General features: G+C 45.3%; 1 protein-coding gene across 4 annotated transcripts in view; it reads right to left on the bottom strand.

Moving 5' to 3' along the window:
* LOC138288371 (zinc finger protein 92 homolog) overlaps positions 1 to 17,337 on the bottom strand; it is an 84,162-nt gene that overhangs the window by 16,884 nt on the left and 49,941 nt on the right. For 3 of the 4 annotated variants that reach the window (XM_069229931.1, XM_069229935.1, XM_069229934.1), the window contains exons 4-6: positions 12,887 to 13,015; positions 10,756 to 10,869; positions 10,465 to 10,581 (exon numbers count right to left, since the gene is read on the bottom strand). In XM_069229931.1, coding sequence (XP_069086032.1) covers positions 10,465 to 10,581; positions 10,756 to 10,869; positions 12,887 to 13,015 — 360 coding nt within the window. The remainder of the gene's footprint in view (positions 1 to 10,464; positions 10,582 to 10,755; positions 10,870 to 12,886; positions 13,016 to 17,337) is intronic. The other variant, XM_069229932.1, reaches the window with a different exon arrangement.

Raw genomic sequence — 17,337 nt, forward strand, 5'->3', positions numbered from 1 at the left:
ATATGCCAGAGATGTGGAGCTCTGGATGAAGTCCGTTGAGCATATGCCCTGCACATTATCAGACCACTCACCGGTCCTGTTGGAGCTGCAGGTGGCGGGATTCCTGGCCACACGTTTTCGTGGAGGTTGCCTTGTGGGGCGCTGAGAGAGCCTGCCTTCCGGGAGGAAATCCGTACTGCTATTGTAGATTACTTTGAGATCAATCAGGGCTCGGTGTCCTTGGTGGGCACCCTCTGGGAAGCCTTTAAGGTTGTAATCCGTGGAGTCTGTCTTGCTAAGCAGCATGGGGTGCTGAGAGCACTTAGAAGGGAGCTGGCGGAGCTGGAGGCACGACTAGCTGATTTGGAGAAGAGATTGGGTTCTGACTGGTATGCGGACCTATTGGCTGAGTCTAGGGAGGTGATGTCCTGCTATATGGAGGCAGCGCTTCGCAAGGTCTGTTATCTGGGCCAAGAGGCGAAGGCGCGGTGGTACAGGCAAGGGGAGTGGGCTGGGAAGACATTGCTGGCTGTGCTTCGTAAGCCGTGGGCTGGGAATTATATTGTGGAACTCATTGACTCGGAGGGGCAGCTTCGAACAGGCATGGCTGAGTTCAGTGAGTCATGTCTGATTTCTACTTGGACCTGTACACTGAGCACCCGGGGGTGAATATTTTGGATGCGGTAGATTACTTTGAGGAGATAAGCTTACTTTGGATTGAGGACTCCCATAGACAGTATCTTGATGCTTCTTTCTCGGTGGGTAAAGGATATGATTCAGGTTATACGTAGCCTACCTAGTGATAAGGCCCCGGGATTGGATGTTTGACACCTGCCTTTTATAAGGAGTATGCAGATATCTTAGTGCCGCACCTTCTTGAGGTCTACGCTGAAGCACTTGAGGGCGGTGTTCTTCCGGCTTCGCTGCGAGAAGCTCTTATAGTGATGATCTTAAAACCTGTGAAGGATCCCAGCAGTTGTTACTCTTATCGGCAGCTATCGCCCATAAAGATAGACAAGAGGATTTTGGCGAAACTTATAGTGACACGCTTGCAGCCCCTACTTGATATTGCCAGACCAATCGGGTTTTGTGTCGGGTCGCTCGACGTTGTACAACCTTCATACCTTTTTGCGCTTCTTCATATGATTGGGCCTGAGGATCGTGCAGTGGCGTTTTTTTTGGATGCTGCAAAGGCGTTTGACTCGTTGGCCTGGTCGCACATGTTTGCTCTGTTGGCCAGGGTGGGACTTAGCTCTCGATTTATTCAACTGATTCGTCTGTTGTACTCTAAACCGACTGCTCGCTTGAGAATCAATGGATCACTAACAGATTATTTTCTGATTGCACAGGGCACCTGTCAGGGCTGCCCTCTTTCACCGCTCCTTTTTGCGGTGGCTCTGGACAGCGCATTTTTTCCAGCATCATAATCACAGGGGGTTGGCTTTTCGGCCGCGCCCTATCCTAATTTCTCTATACACGGATGACGTTGCATTGTGTCTGTGATCTGCAGTTACATCTTGATGTTCTGCTGGACGAAGGGATTACGATCAATTGGGCTAAGACGGTGACATTGCCCTTATCTGATGCCACTGTGCGGTGTCACTCTGGTTATCCTGTGTTGGGCGGACGGACCGGTTAGGTATGTGGCTAAGTCGGAAGGTGGATGAGCTGTGGTCGGCTAATTATGGTACAGCGGTTGTGTGGCTGGAGGATAAGGTAGCAGTCTGGCGCTCGCCGCCGCTCTCGCTGACTGGGCGCATTGCGATAGCCAAGATGGTGGTCCTGCCCAAATTCTTGTATCTCTTCGTCAACCTGCCTCTTGTTCTTACGGTTGTTTTTTTTAAGCGGATCAAATCCTTGCTTGTGGCCCTCGCGTGGGCCGGGAAGCAGCCCAGGATCTCATGGGAGACGCTGACTCTGCCGTTCGAGCAGGGCGGACTTGCGGTCCCGGACTTGGAACCTTACTATTATTGTGTGCAGGCTCATTTTGTATATTTCTGGTTGCATCCCATACGATATTTACCGCATCTGGCACCTGAACATGACTCGGTCTGCCCGCAAAGATTGGATGAGGTGGTTGCTGGATCACCCTGGCCCCTGCAACGAAGTGTGGACACGGTGGCGTGCTCGGCGTGGGCTTGGACGTGCTTGCTAAAGCGTGCTGGGGTGCGTGAGGTGTATGCACCATCGATGCCAGTGCGGGATGTGGCGGGTCTGTCCCCGTTGGAGGATGGGCAGCTGTCTGAGCTTCCTTGGAAACTGCGCTGGCTGACTTCTGCGATACTGCGATTTACCGACTATTATTTTTCAGAATACGGGCCTTACTGCGGGCACGATATTCTTGCTTTCCCGGGGAGCCCCTGATATGTCGAGCGTTGGAATTACTGTACACGCCGCAGTCCGCCCGATACCTTATTATGTGTCTGTATGTTTGTTTGCAAACTACGGAATCTTTTGTTAAATCTAGAGGCAGAGAGCAATGGGAGGTGGATTTGGGTGCACCCATTTCAGAGGAAAGAACAAGTTACTTACCTTTCTGGTGGATACACTAGCTACCTGTGGATTCTTCACCTTATGAATTCTCCCAATGCGCCAGCTCGATGAAAAATCTTCTTCCCAGCTCTCCATGTCGACGAGGATGTCACAATTGCACGGCTCCGCACAGACTCTGTCTGACGTCACCGTGGCAATAAGAGGTCCTCGCCGGCGTGCTGACATTAGTTTCACCCTTTTTTTTACGTGCCTTTGAGGCTAACAGGTGAAAACTGACCTCACAATAGCTCATACATACATATAACCATACTGATGCAACATAAGTACAAACCGACTTCACAATAGCTCAAATAAATACATCCATATAACCATAGTGATGCAACATAAGTACAATTATTTATATAGAAATTAATCAAAACATAAATAAACTTATAATACAAAAGTCTTGGTATGACCAGACAGGCAACGGGGAGGCAGGTGGGACTGTGAGGAATCCACAGGTAGCTAGTGTATCCACCACAAAAAAGCGTTACTGAAGGTAAGTAACTTGTTCTTCTGATGGATACAAATACCTGTGGATTCCTCACCTTATGAATAGAGTCCCAAAGCAGTACTGCAGTCGGAGGTGGGTGCCTGACTAGTCACACCAAGAAATCCTGCTCTTGTCCGAACCCTCCCCCGCCCTCTAAGGGATCTATATGGGAGGCTGGCAGGCTGTTGGACTGTGGACTGTGGTCTCCCACGATAAAAGGCTCCACGTCCAAACCCCCTGAACCTCTGAAAGGACCTGAAAGGGGTAGTAGTAGAAGCCTCCAGAACTAAAGACTTCGTTGTAGCCCTACTGTCCATGAAGCGCTCTAAGGCAGAGTCAGCTTTGGCCCCAAACAGCTATTCTCCATCGAAAGGCAGTTCCAATAGAGTGGTCTGGACATCTGTAGAAAAGCCAGAAGACCTCAACCACGCATGCCTCCTGGTAGCGACTGAGCTACCCATTGCCCTGGCCACTGAGTCGGTAGAATCCAGACCAGACTGGATAATCTGCTTAGTCGCAGCTTGAGCGTCTGACAGGAGCTCACCGAGCTGCCCCTGCATATCCTGCGGTAAGTCTGGAACTACAGCTTCAGCTGCGTCCATCAGGACTTGTACATATCTCTCTAACACACAGGTAGCATTTGCCGCTTTCAGGGCCATACTGCAGGATGAAAAAAAGTCTTCTTGGCTGACTGCTCCATTCTCTTGGGACTCTCTGTCCGAAGAAATAACAGGGAAGGAGCCTGGTGCAGAACGTGCCGAACATGAGGCCTGGACTACTAAACTCTCCGGAGTTGGATGCTTTGATAAAAATCCCAGATCTCCAGGAACCACCCTATACCGTCTTGCAACAGATCTGTTCACACTGGCGATGACACAGGCTTCCTCCAAATCTCCAATATAGGCTCCGTAAGAGCATCATTAAATGGAAGCAAGGGTTCTGCTGAAGCCGAAGAAGAATGCAGGACCTCGGTCAAAATGTTTGTTTTAACCTCAGAAGCCGGAAACGGAAGGCCCAAGAAATTTGCCGCCTTCCTGACCACAGAATGGAAAGAGGTTGCTTCCTCTGTAAACTCCCCTGGAGATGAAAGATCCCACTCCGGGGAAGTGTCCCGCTCACTGGCTGAGTCTAGGCCCTGATAATCCCCCAAGGGCTCAAAATCTCCCCTTCTTCTAGCAGCTGTCTTTGGTACTCTTGTTCTTCTAAGAGCCTCAGTGCTCTTCTCCATGACCTCAACCTTGCCTCCAATCTCGGTGTCGACATTGAGTTAGCCGACGACTATGACATCGGCTTCAGGACTGATAGACGTGGACCAGGAGAAGAAGGAGACACACTACGATACAATCCGGTGCCGGAACTGATCCCATCGGTACCGTGGACGTCTGAGGTTCCGTCTTCGGCATCGACTGTGTAGGAGGCGACATCACCGGCGCCACAGGCCTATAAGGTGATGTCATCCGCGCCGTAGGCCTATGAGGCAAAGTTATCGGTGCCGAACCAGCACCCTCAGCTGGATAAAAAGCATAAACGGCGCCGACTTATAAGGGGCCGGAGAGCCCAATGAGAATGACAAAGACCTGTGGGACCAGACGGTGCACCAGCAGTGGCCATATCACTGAACATGTTGAACATGGCATTAAAAAATGCTGCAGGATCTGCTCCCGGAGCAGGGAAGGCAGAATACCGCTGATCTTCCTGCGGCACTTACGACGGCTGGGCATCAGAATCCTGCACCCCAGGTGAAAAGCGAGGACTCTTTTGGGATGCAACCACCTCGAAGACCGATGGCACCGGAGAAGCCTGAGGGCATTGAGCCTTTGGAGTCACTGTAGGACTAACCTCCCATGTCGCACAACGCCGCCTAGATGAAGACCTGGATGGTGAATGACCTCTAGCCGAACGACGCCGAGAGTCGTGTCGGCGCCGCTACTTATGCTTCTTCGAAGAGGTATGTGAAGACGATCTGCGATGACTTCTGTGCCCTTTCTTTGCCATAGCCAGAAAGAGTTTGGCTTCTCTCTCCTTCAGCGCCTTCGGATTCATGCTTTGGCAGGACACACACTCCTCCACGTCATGCTCCGAATTTAGGCACCAAAGGCAGTCATCGTGAGGGTCCGTAACCGACACGTGACCCCTGCACTCCAGACAAGGTTTAAACCCCGACTTTCTAGGAGGAGACATTGTAACCGGAAACAAAAAGGACACCTTCGAAACAGTAACTAGAGCTAGGAGTTAACCGTTAACACAGAAAAAAGGGAACTGACGTCAGCACGCCGGCGAGGACCTCATATTGCCGTGGTTACGTCAGACGGAGTCGCATGCGGAGCCGTGCAATTGTGACATCCTCGTCGACATGGAGAGCTGGAAAGAAGATTTTCCGTTCAATGCTGGTGCATTGGGAGAATTCTTAAAGTGAGGAATCCACAGGTAGTTGTATCCATCAGAAAGTGGCATTACATGTTGTGCTCAGATGAGGGAACTCTCTCCTAATTACAGGCTTTGCCTTATACATTTTAATTATTTACAGCGTCTATATTACACACCTAGCTGATTGAAGAGAATGGGTCTCAGGGCGGATGCTAGATGTGAAAGTTGCTCTGCCTCGGAGGCAGACTTTGTGCACCTGGTGTGGGATTGTGGGGCTCTGTGTGAATACTGGTTTGAGGTGCTGTGTGCGCTAGATGAGATGACAGGATTGGTGCTGCTGCGTACTCCTGAGGTGGTGCTCCTGGGATATGTGAAGGGGATCCCCTCTGAATCCAGACGGCTGGTGGGAATGCTGCTGCTGCTGGCAAAGCGCATGGTGGCGATGTGTTGGGGCCGGAAGCGGACACCCCAGTGTGCTGACTGGCTGAAGGACGCTGCATACTGTCAGGAACAGCATGCGACCTATTGGGAACTGATGCCGGCGAGCTCCCGTCCGAAGGATATATGGAACCCCCTGATGGCGTTTCCTGTGGCTCGCACCCAGGGAGACGACTAACCTTCCATACCTCCTCTAGAACACTTTGTTGGGACTGTCCTCCTTGTGAGGTTTTGCGATGTGGGCCCCCTTTCTTCGTCAGGAAGGCAACGCTGCTTCTTTTTCTTCCCCTTTCTCTCTGCTCTTCCTATTTCCCCTCTCCATTCTTCTAGGCTCTATTTCTCGTTCACTGATGTCACTGGACGACCACGTCCCTGAAGAAAACTGCTTTATCCTGTTATTCACTCTGTTGAATGGTCGTGGTCGCTACTTCTTCTGGCATTCTTAATAGATTGCGCTGGTTGGCCATTGTATGTGAACGGTACTTTGACTTGTTTGATGGTTTCTGTACAAATGCAAATAAATAAATATTTTTTTTTTAAATAGCAATGATGACCAACCAGCAGGACTGAGAAAGCACACATAACTGAGATGGAAATATACCAGGGATACCAAAGTACGGTCAGGGGCTGCATGCCGCCCTCCTGACCTTTACATGTGGGCCTCTGGGCTGCTGCTTTTATATTTTAAACTTAGGAGTAACATTCAGAAAGATTTAAACCAGTAAGTATTTATCTACACATTAAGTGAAGAAAAAGGAAAAGAATCAAAGAAGGAGTCCTGCACCACTTGTCTTTACAAACGCCTAAATCTTAAAGACATTTTGCCACAAACATGTAAAAATATGATGAAGGCTCTCCGAAATGCATTTTTCAGTGGTAGTTTTCAAACATTAACTTGGAAACATTAATTCCTTCACCGCCCTGACAACAACCCATCAGTGACACAAGACACAAGTCAGTTGTCCTCTATGTGACCCAGGTTCTTATTACAATGTAACACAGTTTATTAAATTAAACATGTGTTTTTATACACCGCACATACTGAACTCCTATATCAGGGTGCTCTTATATGTGGCAATTATCATTTAAATGGCTCTTCCAGAGACTAGGACCTTAATTTAGAGGGCATCTGTAGGAAGTTGGCTCTGTATATACTATCTCAAAGAGAGAGATAGTGCGCACAGAGTCCAAGGGTTCCCCTTAGAGGTTGATAGTGGCAAAATCTGATAATTCTAATGTTCTATTTTGTGGTAGTGTGGTCGAGCAGTAGGCTTATTAGATGGTAGTGTTAAGAATTTGTTTACACACACAGGCAATAAATGAGGAACACACACTCAAAGACTTAACTCCAGGCCAATGATTTTTATGTAGAAAAATATATTTTCTTAATTTATTTTTAGAACCACAAGATTAAAGATTTGAAGTAAATACATAAAATGCAAGGTACTCCACACAGGTAAGAAAGGAACTTTGAATTAGAGCAGTAGCATTCACAGTATAGGTTAAAATGGCAATAAGCTATTTTAAAAGTGGACACAGTGCAGAAATCAACAGTTCCTGGGGGAGGTAAGTATGGTGAAGTTTCTGAGGTAAGTAAAGCATTTACAAGTTCATCCTCCTGGGCATAGGCAGCCCACTGTTGGGTGTTCAAGGCAACCCCAAAGTCACCGCACCAGCAACACAGGGCCGGTTAGGTGCAGAGGTCAAAGGAGGGCCCAAAACACATGGGCACCTATGGAGAACAGGGGGGCTCCGGTTCCGGTCTGCTGGCAGGTAAGTACCCACATCCTCAGGAAGAAGACCAGGGGGGTTTTGTAGAGCACTGGGGGGGGCACAAACAGGCACACAAAACAAACCCTCACCGGCACAGGAGCCGCCGGCAGAAGTGTGCAAAGTTGGCGTCGGGTTTGCTATAGAAAGCAATGGAGGGACCAGGGGGTCACTTAGGAGATGCAGGCAGGGCAAGGGGGGCTTCTCGGGCCAGCCACCACTGGGCTAGGCAAAGGGTCGCCTGATGGTCATACCTGCACTGGAAGTTGGTTCCTTCCGGTCCTGGGGGCTGCGGATGCAGTGCTTTGTCCAGGCATCTGGGTCTTGTTACCAGGCAGTCGCAGTCAGGGGGAGCCTCTGGATCCTCTCTGCAGACGTCTCTGTGGGGTTGCAGGGGGGTCGTCTCAGGCTACTCACGAGGTCGCAGTCACCTGGGAGTCCTCTCTGAGTGTTGGTTCTCTGAAGCTCGAGCCGGGGGTGTCGGGTGCAGAGTGTGAAGTCTCACGCTTCCGGTGGGAAGAGTGAGTTCTTTAAAAGTTGCAAAAATGTTGCTGTAGGTGAACAGTGCCACTGTTCTCTGGAGTTTCTTGGTCCTTCGGTTCAGGGTCGCTGGTCCCTGTCGGAAGCGTCGCTGTGCAGGTTCTTTGAGTCTGAAGACAGGCCGGTAGGGCTGGGGCCAAGTCACTTGTCGTCTCCGTCGTCTCTGCAGGGCTTTCAGGTCAGCAGTCCTTCTTTGTGTAGGTTGCAGGAATCTGATTTCCTGGGTTCTGGTCTGCCCCTAAATACTAAATTTAGGGGTGTGTTTAGGTCAGGAGGGCAGTAGCCAATGGCTACTGTCCTGGAGGGTGGCTACACCCTCTTTGTGCCTCCTCCCTGAGGGGAGGGGGGCACATCCCTAATCCTATTGGGGGAATCCTCCAATCTCAACATGGAGGATTTCTAAAGGCAGGGGTCACCTCAGCTCAGGACACCTTAGAGGCTGTCCTGACTGGTGGGTGACTCCTCCTTGTTTTTCTCAGTATCTCCTCCAGCCTTGCCACCAAAAGTGGGGGCAGTGGCCAGAGGAGCGGGCATCTCCACTAGCTGGGATGCCCTAGGGTGCTGTAACAAGAGGCATGAGCTTTTGAGGCTCACCGCCAGGTGTTACAGTTCCTGCAGGGGGAGGTGAGAAGCACCTCCACCCAGTACAGGCTTTGTTCCTGGCAACAGAGTGAAAAAGGCACTCTCCCCATGTGGGTAGAAACTTGTCTGGTTGTGGCAGGCTGGCAGAAACTGGTCAGCCTAGCACTAGGAGTCGGACTGGTATTCAGGGGACACCTCTAAGATGCCCTCTGGGTGCATTTTACAATACATCTCACACTGGCATCAGTGTGCATTTATTGTGCTGACAATTTCGATACCAAACTTCCCAGATTTCAGTAAAGCTGCCATGGAACTGTGGAGTTCGTGTTTGACAAACTCCCAGACCATATACTCTTTATGGCCACCCTGCACTTACAATGTCTAAGGTTTTGCTTAGACACTGTAGGGGCATAGTGCTCATGCACATATGCCCTCACCTGTGATATAATGCACCCTGCATTAGGGCTGTAAGGCCTGCTAGAGGAGTGATTTACCCATACCACAGGCACTGTGAGGTGGGCATGGCACTCTGAGGGGAGTGCCATGTTGACTTAGTCATTTTGTCCCCACCAGCACACAGAAGCTGTGAGACAGTGTGCATGTGATGAGTGAGGGGTCCCCAGGGTGGCATAAGAAATGCTGCAGCCCTTAGAGACCTTCCCTGGCATCAGGGCTCTGGGTACCAGGGGTACCATTTACAAGGGACTTATCTTGGTGCCAGGGCTGTGCCAATTGTGGGAACAAAGGTACAGTTCAGGGAAAGAACACTGGTGCTGGGGTCTGGTTAGCAGGGTCCCAGCACATTTTCAATCATAACTGGCATCAACAAAAGGAACAAAGTCAGGGGGAAACCATGCCAAGGAGGCATTTCCTTACAGCATCATAGAATGAAACCCTAAATGTAACTGTATGACCCACTGTGCACACTATGTACATGCTTCACTTCCCCTTATGCTCACCTTCTAATGCCCACACCCTGCTGGCATCAATACGGCCATCAGTCATACCACAGACTATACTTTTTGGCCTTGGGAAAACGTTTGTGAGTCCCATGGAATACACTATCAAGAGAACAGGGAATTTACTGGAAGCTAGATTTATAAACAGGGAAAGAAGACATGTACACTCCAAATGCAACCCCAGACCCACTGATCACAGCCACATAGGTCTGAAGTATATTTGTGTATTTCCTCACAATGTAATGACCCATGAGCAGCAGAAAACACACTGAACAGTGAGATACTCACTAGCATCGAAATGCCATTCAAATTAGTGAAATGTACACTTTACAAAATTGCACAACATATTAAGTCTGTTCAGCTCCACATCTGCTATGTTTCTTCACTCAAAATAAATTGTTGATTCAGATCACTATCTTCTGCCATTAGAACTGTAGGGTCTTCAAAGAAGGTGTGTTACATCTCTGGCTAGGCTTCTTCAGTACAACAAGTGCCTGACTTTTGTTACACAAGGCTTACCGTCCCATGCACTTCACAATAGCCTTTTGCATGAAGAATGTAGCCTACATCTCCAGGTACAACTAAAGCTCAAACTAAAACTAAAGCTCAATCTGGAGGCGGGGTGAGAATGGCATTGGGCCTCTAACCCAGAGCCTGTCTTACAGATCATATTCTAGGAAAGCATGGCATGTCGAACTATACATTCTCCTTCAAAAGATGGTTTGAAACCCCTTATATTATCGACATTCTAATGAGACTGGCCAATAACATACACTTTCTTAACATCACAAACACCAAACTCACCTTTGGGCAAGCGGTTATGGATTTCTGATCCATCTGAGCCTGGACAATTGTTAAAAGGTATTGCTTGCTCATCTTGGATAGGAAGTAGAATTTCCGGGTAGACAGCAGGATAACAGTCTGCAGACAAGACGGTACAGAAGACATGATTGTTATATATACAGCCAGTGTCTCACTGAGAGGGGTGAGGATTGGTAAAGCATTGTCTAATTCGCTTTGAAAGGATAACTCAAAACACTCCTGCCACAGAGTAGTGCCCCTGTATACAGCAAAACTGCTAACAGCTGCACATACCTGATGGAAAAACATCACTGCTCGTTGTTCTATTTGCCTCTTGTTGATAGCATGAGTATCCCTTTTGTCTCCTGTTAATCTTCACTGAAGTGTTCACGTCGATGAACGGGGGTCCTGTTATTATAAAGAGACATTGTATGATCGATTACAATGAACATTAAGCTTGAGGGTGCCAACTTTGTTTTTCCCGATCTCATCATATTTCATTTAGTGCTTACATTCAAGGTTGTTTGCCGGAAATACTATGGCTGTTCCTTATTGAAATGTTGCTATAAGTACTATCTGCTTGTGCATCGATTTTAGAGAAGCAATTGTTTTCTAAAGCACTGCATGGGGGTAGTGGTGTGGATGTGTGCTGAATGTTTTTGTTTACTGCACATTTAGTACATGAGAATGCTGTTCCCCGGGAGCTTGAGCATGTGCATTCACTATTTAGAATAAGTATCTCGATCTACTTGCAACAGTCAAATTACATACTGAATGTGGTTCTGTAAACTACTATTTCAACTGGTAACTAAATGTAGAGTGCACTCTATCTTCATAAGTGTGGCCCTTACGTGTGCCATGCAGCATCAAACTGAGTGATTACTATGGCTTGGCAGCATGTATTGTAAAAAAAAAAAAGATCTCCCAGTTTTCTGTTTTTACCGGTCCCACGATGCTTGTTTCTGGTCCAGGTAAGACCTGGCCTGGCAGTTCGAGCTGGACTGTTCCCATGGGGAACAAGGTCAAGACTGATTTGCATATGGCTGGGTCCAAACTGGAATGGCAAGGCAAGCAAAAAAACTGATGGATTAAACCCAGATCTGTGACTGGGGGTGAATGTCTGATTTGTTCTGCATTCCGTCCATCTGTTGTTTTTGCATGTACTTATTTTTAAACATAGGAAAATTGGGAAATAAGGTTGTCATTTTCATGTTCTTCTATGCTATTGGTCACTCCTAGGGTTACGGCCGTGCATACTGACAAGAGAGATAAAAACAGGATGGGATTTCATAAGCTTAAACAGCTGGATACTTGAACATATGCTGGTACTACAATGCTATTGGTTTTCAGAGGAATGGATGGTTTTATTTTAATTGTCTATAGGTAGGCAATGCACAGAAATCCTTTAGATATCACATTACAAATGCACATTTATCAGTTAAATAAACGTGGAAATATTCAGTTGCAGCTTGAATTTTTTTTACCGTCAAAAATAAGTAAATATATGTAAATACTAACATCAACAGTACAAATACAGGTAATTACAGACGGAAATGGAATAAAATAAATACATTAAAACTAGGGGCCATATGTACCATAGCATTTTCCCATTGACACAGAATGAGTAAAACTCTTTGATACATCTGACCCTTAAAGCCTTAAGTGTAAGCCATGTAGTTTCCCTGGATCCAGATTGTTTCTACCTCCCTTCTGATTACACTTACCCCCTGGGTTTCCTGACAGACTAGGAGTAAATGCTTACGTACTTACTCAAACACTGAAGACAACCAAGAGCATCTGTGTGCCTTTTCTACAAGTGCGCACAATATTTTTTTTTCTTGAAATGCTAGTGACGTGTTTATTGATTTTGAGGACTGCAGCTAGAAGACTGCCTTTGGGGGACAACGTTACGAAAATAAGGTATCATTTTTTCGCTTTGGAGGCTTTTTCAGAGCAACCCAATTTCAGGAACTCTGAAAGCCTTAGTATGAGATTGAATATTAAGGTTTTGGAAATGTGATCACCGTTATACACACAGGGCCTGATTTTCAAAGGGGAACTTACACTTGTGTGTAAGTTTACTATTATTTGATATTCACTAGTTTTTTTTTTTACTAGTAGTATCTTAATGACTGTGGAGTCTCCACACATAAAGAGTAAGGACTGTCGTTTTCTTTTTCTGTGTGGAGACTGTGAAGTCATAAGTATACTAATAGTAAAATACCTTTGTGAATAGCAAACAATCGTAAACTTACACAAAATTCAAAATCTGCTTTTCCGAATCAGGCCCATAGTCATGATTTGCATAAAGAATCTCAAGTTAACCCTATGATTTCAGTACCTTCGATATAACATTTGTACTTCTCTGGTATTTTCACTGTAGGGGACAGGAAGGACTAAGGCCCAAAATGCCTCAAACATTAACCTTTTTCGGCCTGACCTGAGGCGAGATAATCGCTGTATTCCCTTTGATCTTTGTCCTGAGGATCCTTTTGATACTTGTTACCTTCTCCTTTGATGTTTAATGGCACAGCAAGGCCAGCTGTTGTGACACCTGTAAATAAATACATGTATAGGTTATTTATTCTGTTGTGTACACTAGTTTTTGTAGCTCCTTGGCTCATATTCCAATGAAGAAATCAATCACAATAAATGCAATGCAAGCTCTGATTTCTAGAGCACCTTCCTGAATCTAAAGTTTATGGGGAGTGCAAATGAGTGACAGGAGTAGAATTTAACCAATAGAGCGCGGCAAGTGAAGGACTTATTCTGAAGGCTGTGGCCAGACTGGATTTGGGGAAGAACTTTTTAGATCTATTAAAATGCAGCCAGATTCACCCAATTCATTGTTGGACAGAGACTATTGAGACAATATAGAGACTTACAGAATCAGTTACAGCAGATGTAATGATAACAGATATCAATCAGGGTCCAACAACTATAGAAAACTATGGCCTGCTGCTAAGCCACGGCATTGTTTTTCATCAGCAGAGCAACGTCTTGCTTATTAAGAAGCTTGTAATGGAGTAAGTGTTCACGGAGATTCAGATGCCTTTTGGTCAGTAGTAGCCAACAGCCTTATTGGAGATCATCCTGAGTTAGTGTCCTAAATGAAATGAAAATGTCTCACATGCATTCTCAAATGCAGATCTCCAGCCACACCATTTGCTAACCGGTCAACATCAATATGAGGATATCAAGTTGAATTTGACCCACAGCCATAATGAAATACATTTGTGTGGCATTTGTCCCAAATAAATGAATAGTAACTTTATAACATCTTATTGCACCTCTATTTAAAGAAAGAAAACATATAACAGTACATTGAAATATGACAGTTTCCATCCAAGAAGCTTCAAAGACTCTCCCATATGGACAAATCGTTAGAAGCCGCTGCAAATTCACTATGAAAAATGTTTACATTTAGTGTGCCACCCACGTGCTAGAGAATCTAATGAGCAAAGGTTATCCAAAATGTATTTAAAAATCTAGCAAAAGAGCCTGGTTCACATCAGGAGAATCTTTACTGAAAAAAAGAGTTAATAAAGAAATACATAACATCATCTACATTTCCACCTTTTGTCCAAGTACCAATCAATTTAAGGAGATTATTCACCAGCACTGGCACACACAGGACCCCAGAAAAAAGCATTAGTTTAGTTAAGTTGAAAAACGTAGACAGCACTAGAATCAAGAACTCAGAAGCACCTGAGGGAACACTGCAATCTATAACCCATCAAAGAACCATATATGTGGTGACTCAGGGGTGTGAAATTCCTATAGCCTAACATCCAGAATATATTGTTTCGGAACAAGAACAACAGGTTTTCATGTTTATTTGTCCTTGGGACAAGTAGACCGAACACCCTGCAGCACAAACCATCTGGCTGCCAGTTTACAGGTAAGGGAAATGTCTGCATTTGAGGTAATATTTTTGTCAATGTGTTAATGCTGCTCAAACTAGTATTAATGGTTCAAGAGCGCAAAGCATTTATTATTTGGGTGAGTGCTCAAAATAAACGTTGTAAGGTCACATACACCCATCTTTGAAAAGTTTAACAATAAATGAAAATGTTTGTAGATGCTTGTAAACAAGACTGATGATTCTTTGCTCTCAATATAAAATGTTCAGAAAAAAACAATTAGGAAAAAAGGTTTTGCTATATTACTGTGAAATTTTAGATACTATTTCTTTGAAGCATCATTTAGTAAATTGTGTTGATGAATGCTAGCGTTTCCAAAAAATATTCATTAATGAAAATCAGTGTAACCATTTTTAACAAGATTATGGGAAATATTGAAATAAACAAGAACTGGCAAAGCCAACTGGTCCAACATTGGTTGTCAGTCTTTTGGTTTTGTCAATGTGTGTCTTGTTTTGACATGGCTTTTGTAACACTTTATTGTTGTGGGAGCTGCCAGACTCTCACCGTTGTAACAAACATTGGCAAAAAGCAAAAAAGGATTTTTGGTTTCAAAAAGCACACATTGCCACAAATGTTCCTGAGCAAAACCACAAAGTGTGCCAATATGCTCCTTGTAGAAGAGCAGAATGGTATCACTCACAGTAAAGCCAGCCAGTAGATAGAGAGAGAGAAATAAAATTGTAATAAAAACAAAATGTTTTGGTTGATGCCAGACCTAATTAGGGGCCCAATTTATAAAGAAAGTCAACAAAGTACACCCACAGTATATGTCTTCGAATTAGTGGATTTCATGAATTCACAAGAATTTACACGAAGTAGACCAGTAAATCATACTTCTAGAAAATATTTGTGGACTATATTTTAGCACGGGCTAAAATGCATGTATAAATTTGCTCATGTAAAAATCTAAAATGTCTACTTCTGCCCTTGTCAGGAGTAAATTTCTAACCAAGCCTGCTTGCATATCAGAGGCAGTGTGCCCTTTGAAGCTCACCGCCTAGATTTGCCACTTTACTAGACTTCCTGGGAGGGAAGGAGGTATGACCTTACTGTCGAGGCCATTGTCCTAATTCCTGGGAGTGTTTGCACCTCTGCCCGGTGGTCAGAATCCTGTCTTGGTGACAGTAGCTGTGGGCTGGCAGCCAGCGCAAGGGAAAACTGGAGTAGCTCTGTGGGCAATATCTATGGTTGCTTTCTGGGCCCATGCCAAATCACCCTTGACACAAGATTTGTGTCAAGGTGAGAAGGCATGTTGTTTGATACCAAACATGACACATTTCGGTGGTACCATAGTCAGGTTTGCTCAGGTGCCAGCCCATGTTATCCTATGGACCGTTGTTCTCCTAAAGTAGCCTTTAATGGAAAAGGCCACTATAAGACATATAAGCTTACTCTTATATGCCCACATCATTAATATAATGCACTCTGCCTCCTGGGCTCAGGAGGCCTTTGGGTGACTGACATATATTAAAGATAGTGCTAAGGATGTGCCACACATGGGGGGTTATTCCAACTTTGGAGGAAGTGGTAATCCGTCCCAAAAGTGACGGTAAAGTGACGGATATACCACCAGCCGTATTACAAGTCCATTATATCCTATGGAACTCGTAATACGGCTGGTGGTAAATCCGTCACATTTGGGACGGATTACCACCTCCTCCAAAGTTGGAATAACCCCCATGGTGTGGACACAGTCAAGTTCGAGCAGTCTGCACTGCTCCTGCAGTCTGTAAAATAAGGCCTGCTGTCAGTAGTTTACTGGGTGACTGAGGGTGGCACAAAACACAAAGGGTGGCACAAACAGTTGCGCATGCCATGGTGACCCCTTTAACACCCATGCACCAGGTACCACTGGTACCAATTACTAGGGATTTATAAGTGGTTGATGTACTTGCCAATTGGGGATACCAATTCAGAGTTGGCAATTTAGGCAGAGAGCACTGGCATTTGGGCCTGGTTAGCAGGCTCCGGTGCACTTTCAGAGTCATAACCAACTGCATCTAGAGCTAATAGTGTGGGGTGACCATCCAAAAAGGTCACTTTCCTAGACACCAATTTCCAGGGCCTCAAATAACTCTTAATTTCCCAGAATGTGCACCAGAAGTGGACTACAAACAAGGAATGAATACCTTTGGAGGACTCCAAAATAGGACAAGTGTATGGAAGACAAACCCAGAACACTTCAAGCCCATACTTGCCAACTTTTAAAATACTGGACTGATCTCAAAACCATTAGACTGCAAAAAATAAATATATTTTCTAAAACAATGTTTGAATTCATCTATTACCTATGTACTTTTCAATCTTTCTATATTCGAGCTATAAGACATTCTGTCTCAGAGAGTCTTGCCTCCACCACTTAGCACTTACTGCTGCCTGTGGACATCTTCACTTCACTTTTATAGAAATGAGGAATGCTTGTTGTCTGCGTCTCTTGTGATTAAAATAATGACAATGGAATTGGTGAAATGTGTCTCTTTAAACAGTGTATGTAAATTGAATAAATTAATTTTCTATCAAATGATGGTTTTATCCTATTAGCAAAGATGTATGATATATTTAGCACACACAGTCAGAGTTTTATGTTTTCCAAAATCAAAAAGAAGGCAACCATGGTTTGAGACAAGGCTACATTTTTGACACCATGCCCTTTAAACTTGTTATTTTTCCCCAAATGACATAGAAGCAGTAGTTCAAGAGGAATCACAAGACTTCCCATTATTTGGCAATATGACACAATAGGAAATGTTCACTCTTTGTTAAACATGGCCTTACGCCTTCCAAACGTATTGCTATGTACAGAAAGATATTGTACAACACAGGTCAAGTAATTAACTCTACAGAAGAGTAGGCCATCTTTATCACATCAGTTGTCAATTGTGATGTTTACCTATCAAATGGAAAACAAATCTACTCTACTCTTGTGGTGTATGATGGTACCTTACACCCT

Source organism: Pleurodeles waltl, chromosome 4_1, assembly GCF_031143425.1.
Source record: "Pleurodeles waltl isolate 20211129_DDA chromosome 4_1, aPleWal1.hap1.20221129, whole genome shotgun sequence".
Lineage (NCBI taxonomy): Eukaryota > Metazoa > Chordata > Amphibia > Caudata > Salamandridae > Pleurodeles > Pleurodeles waltl.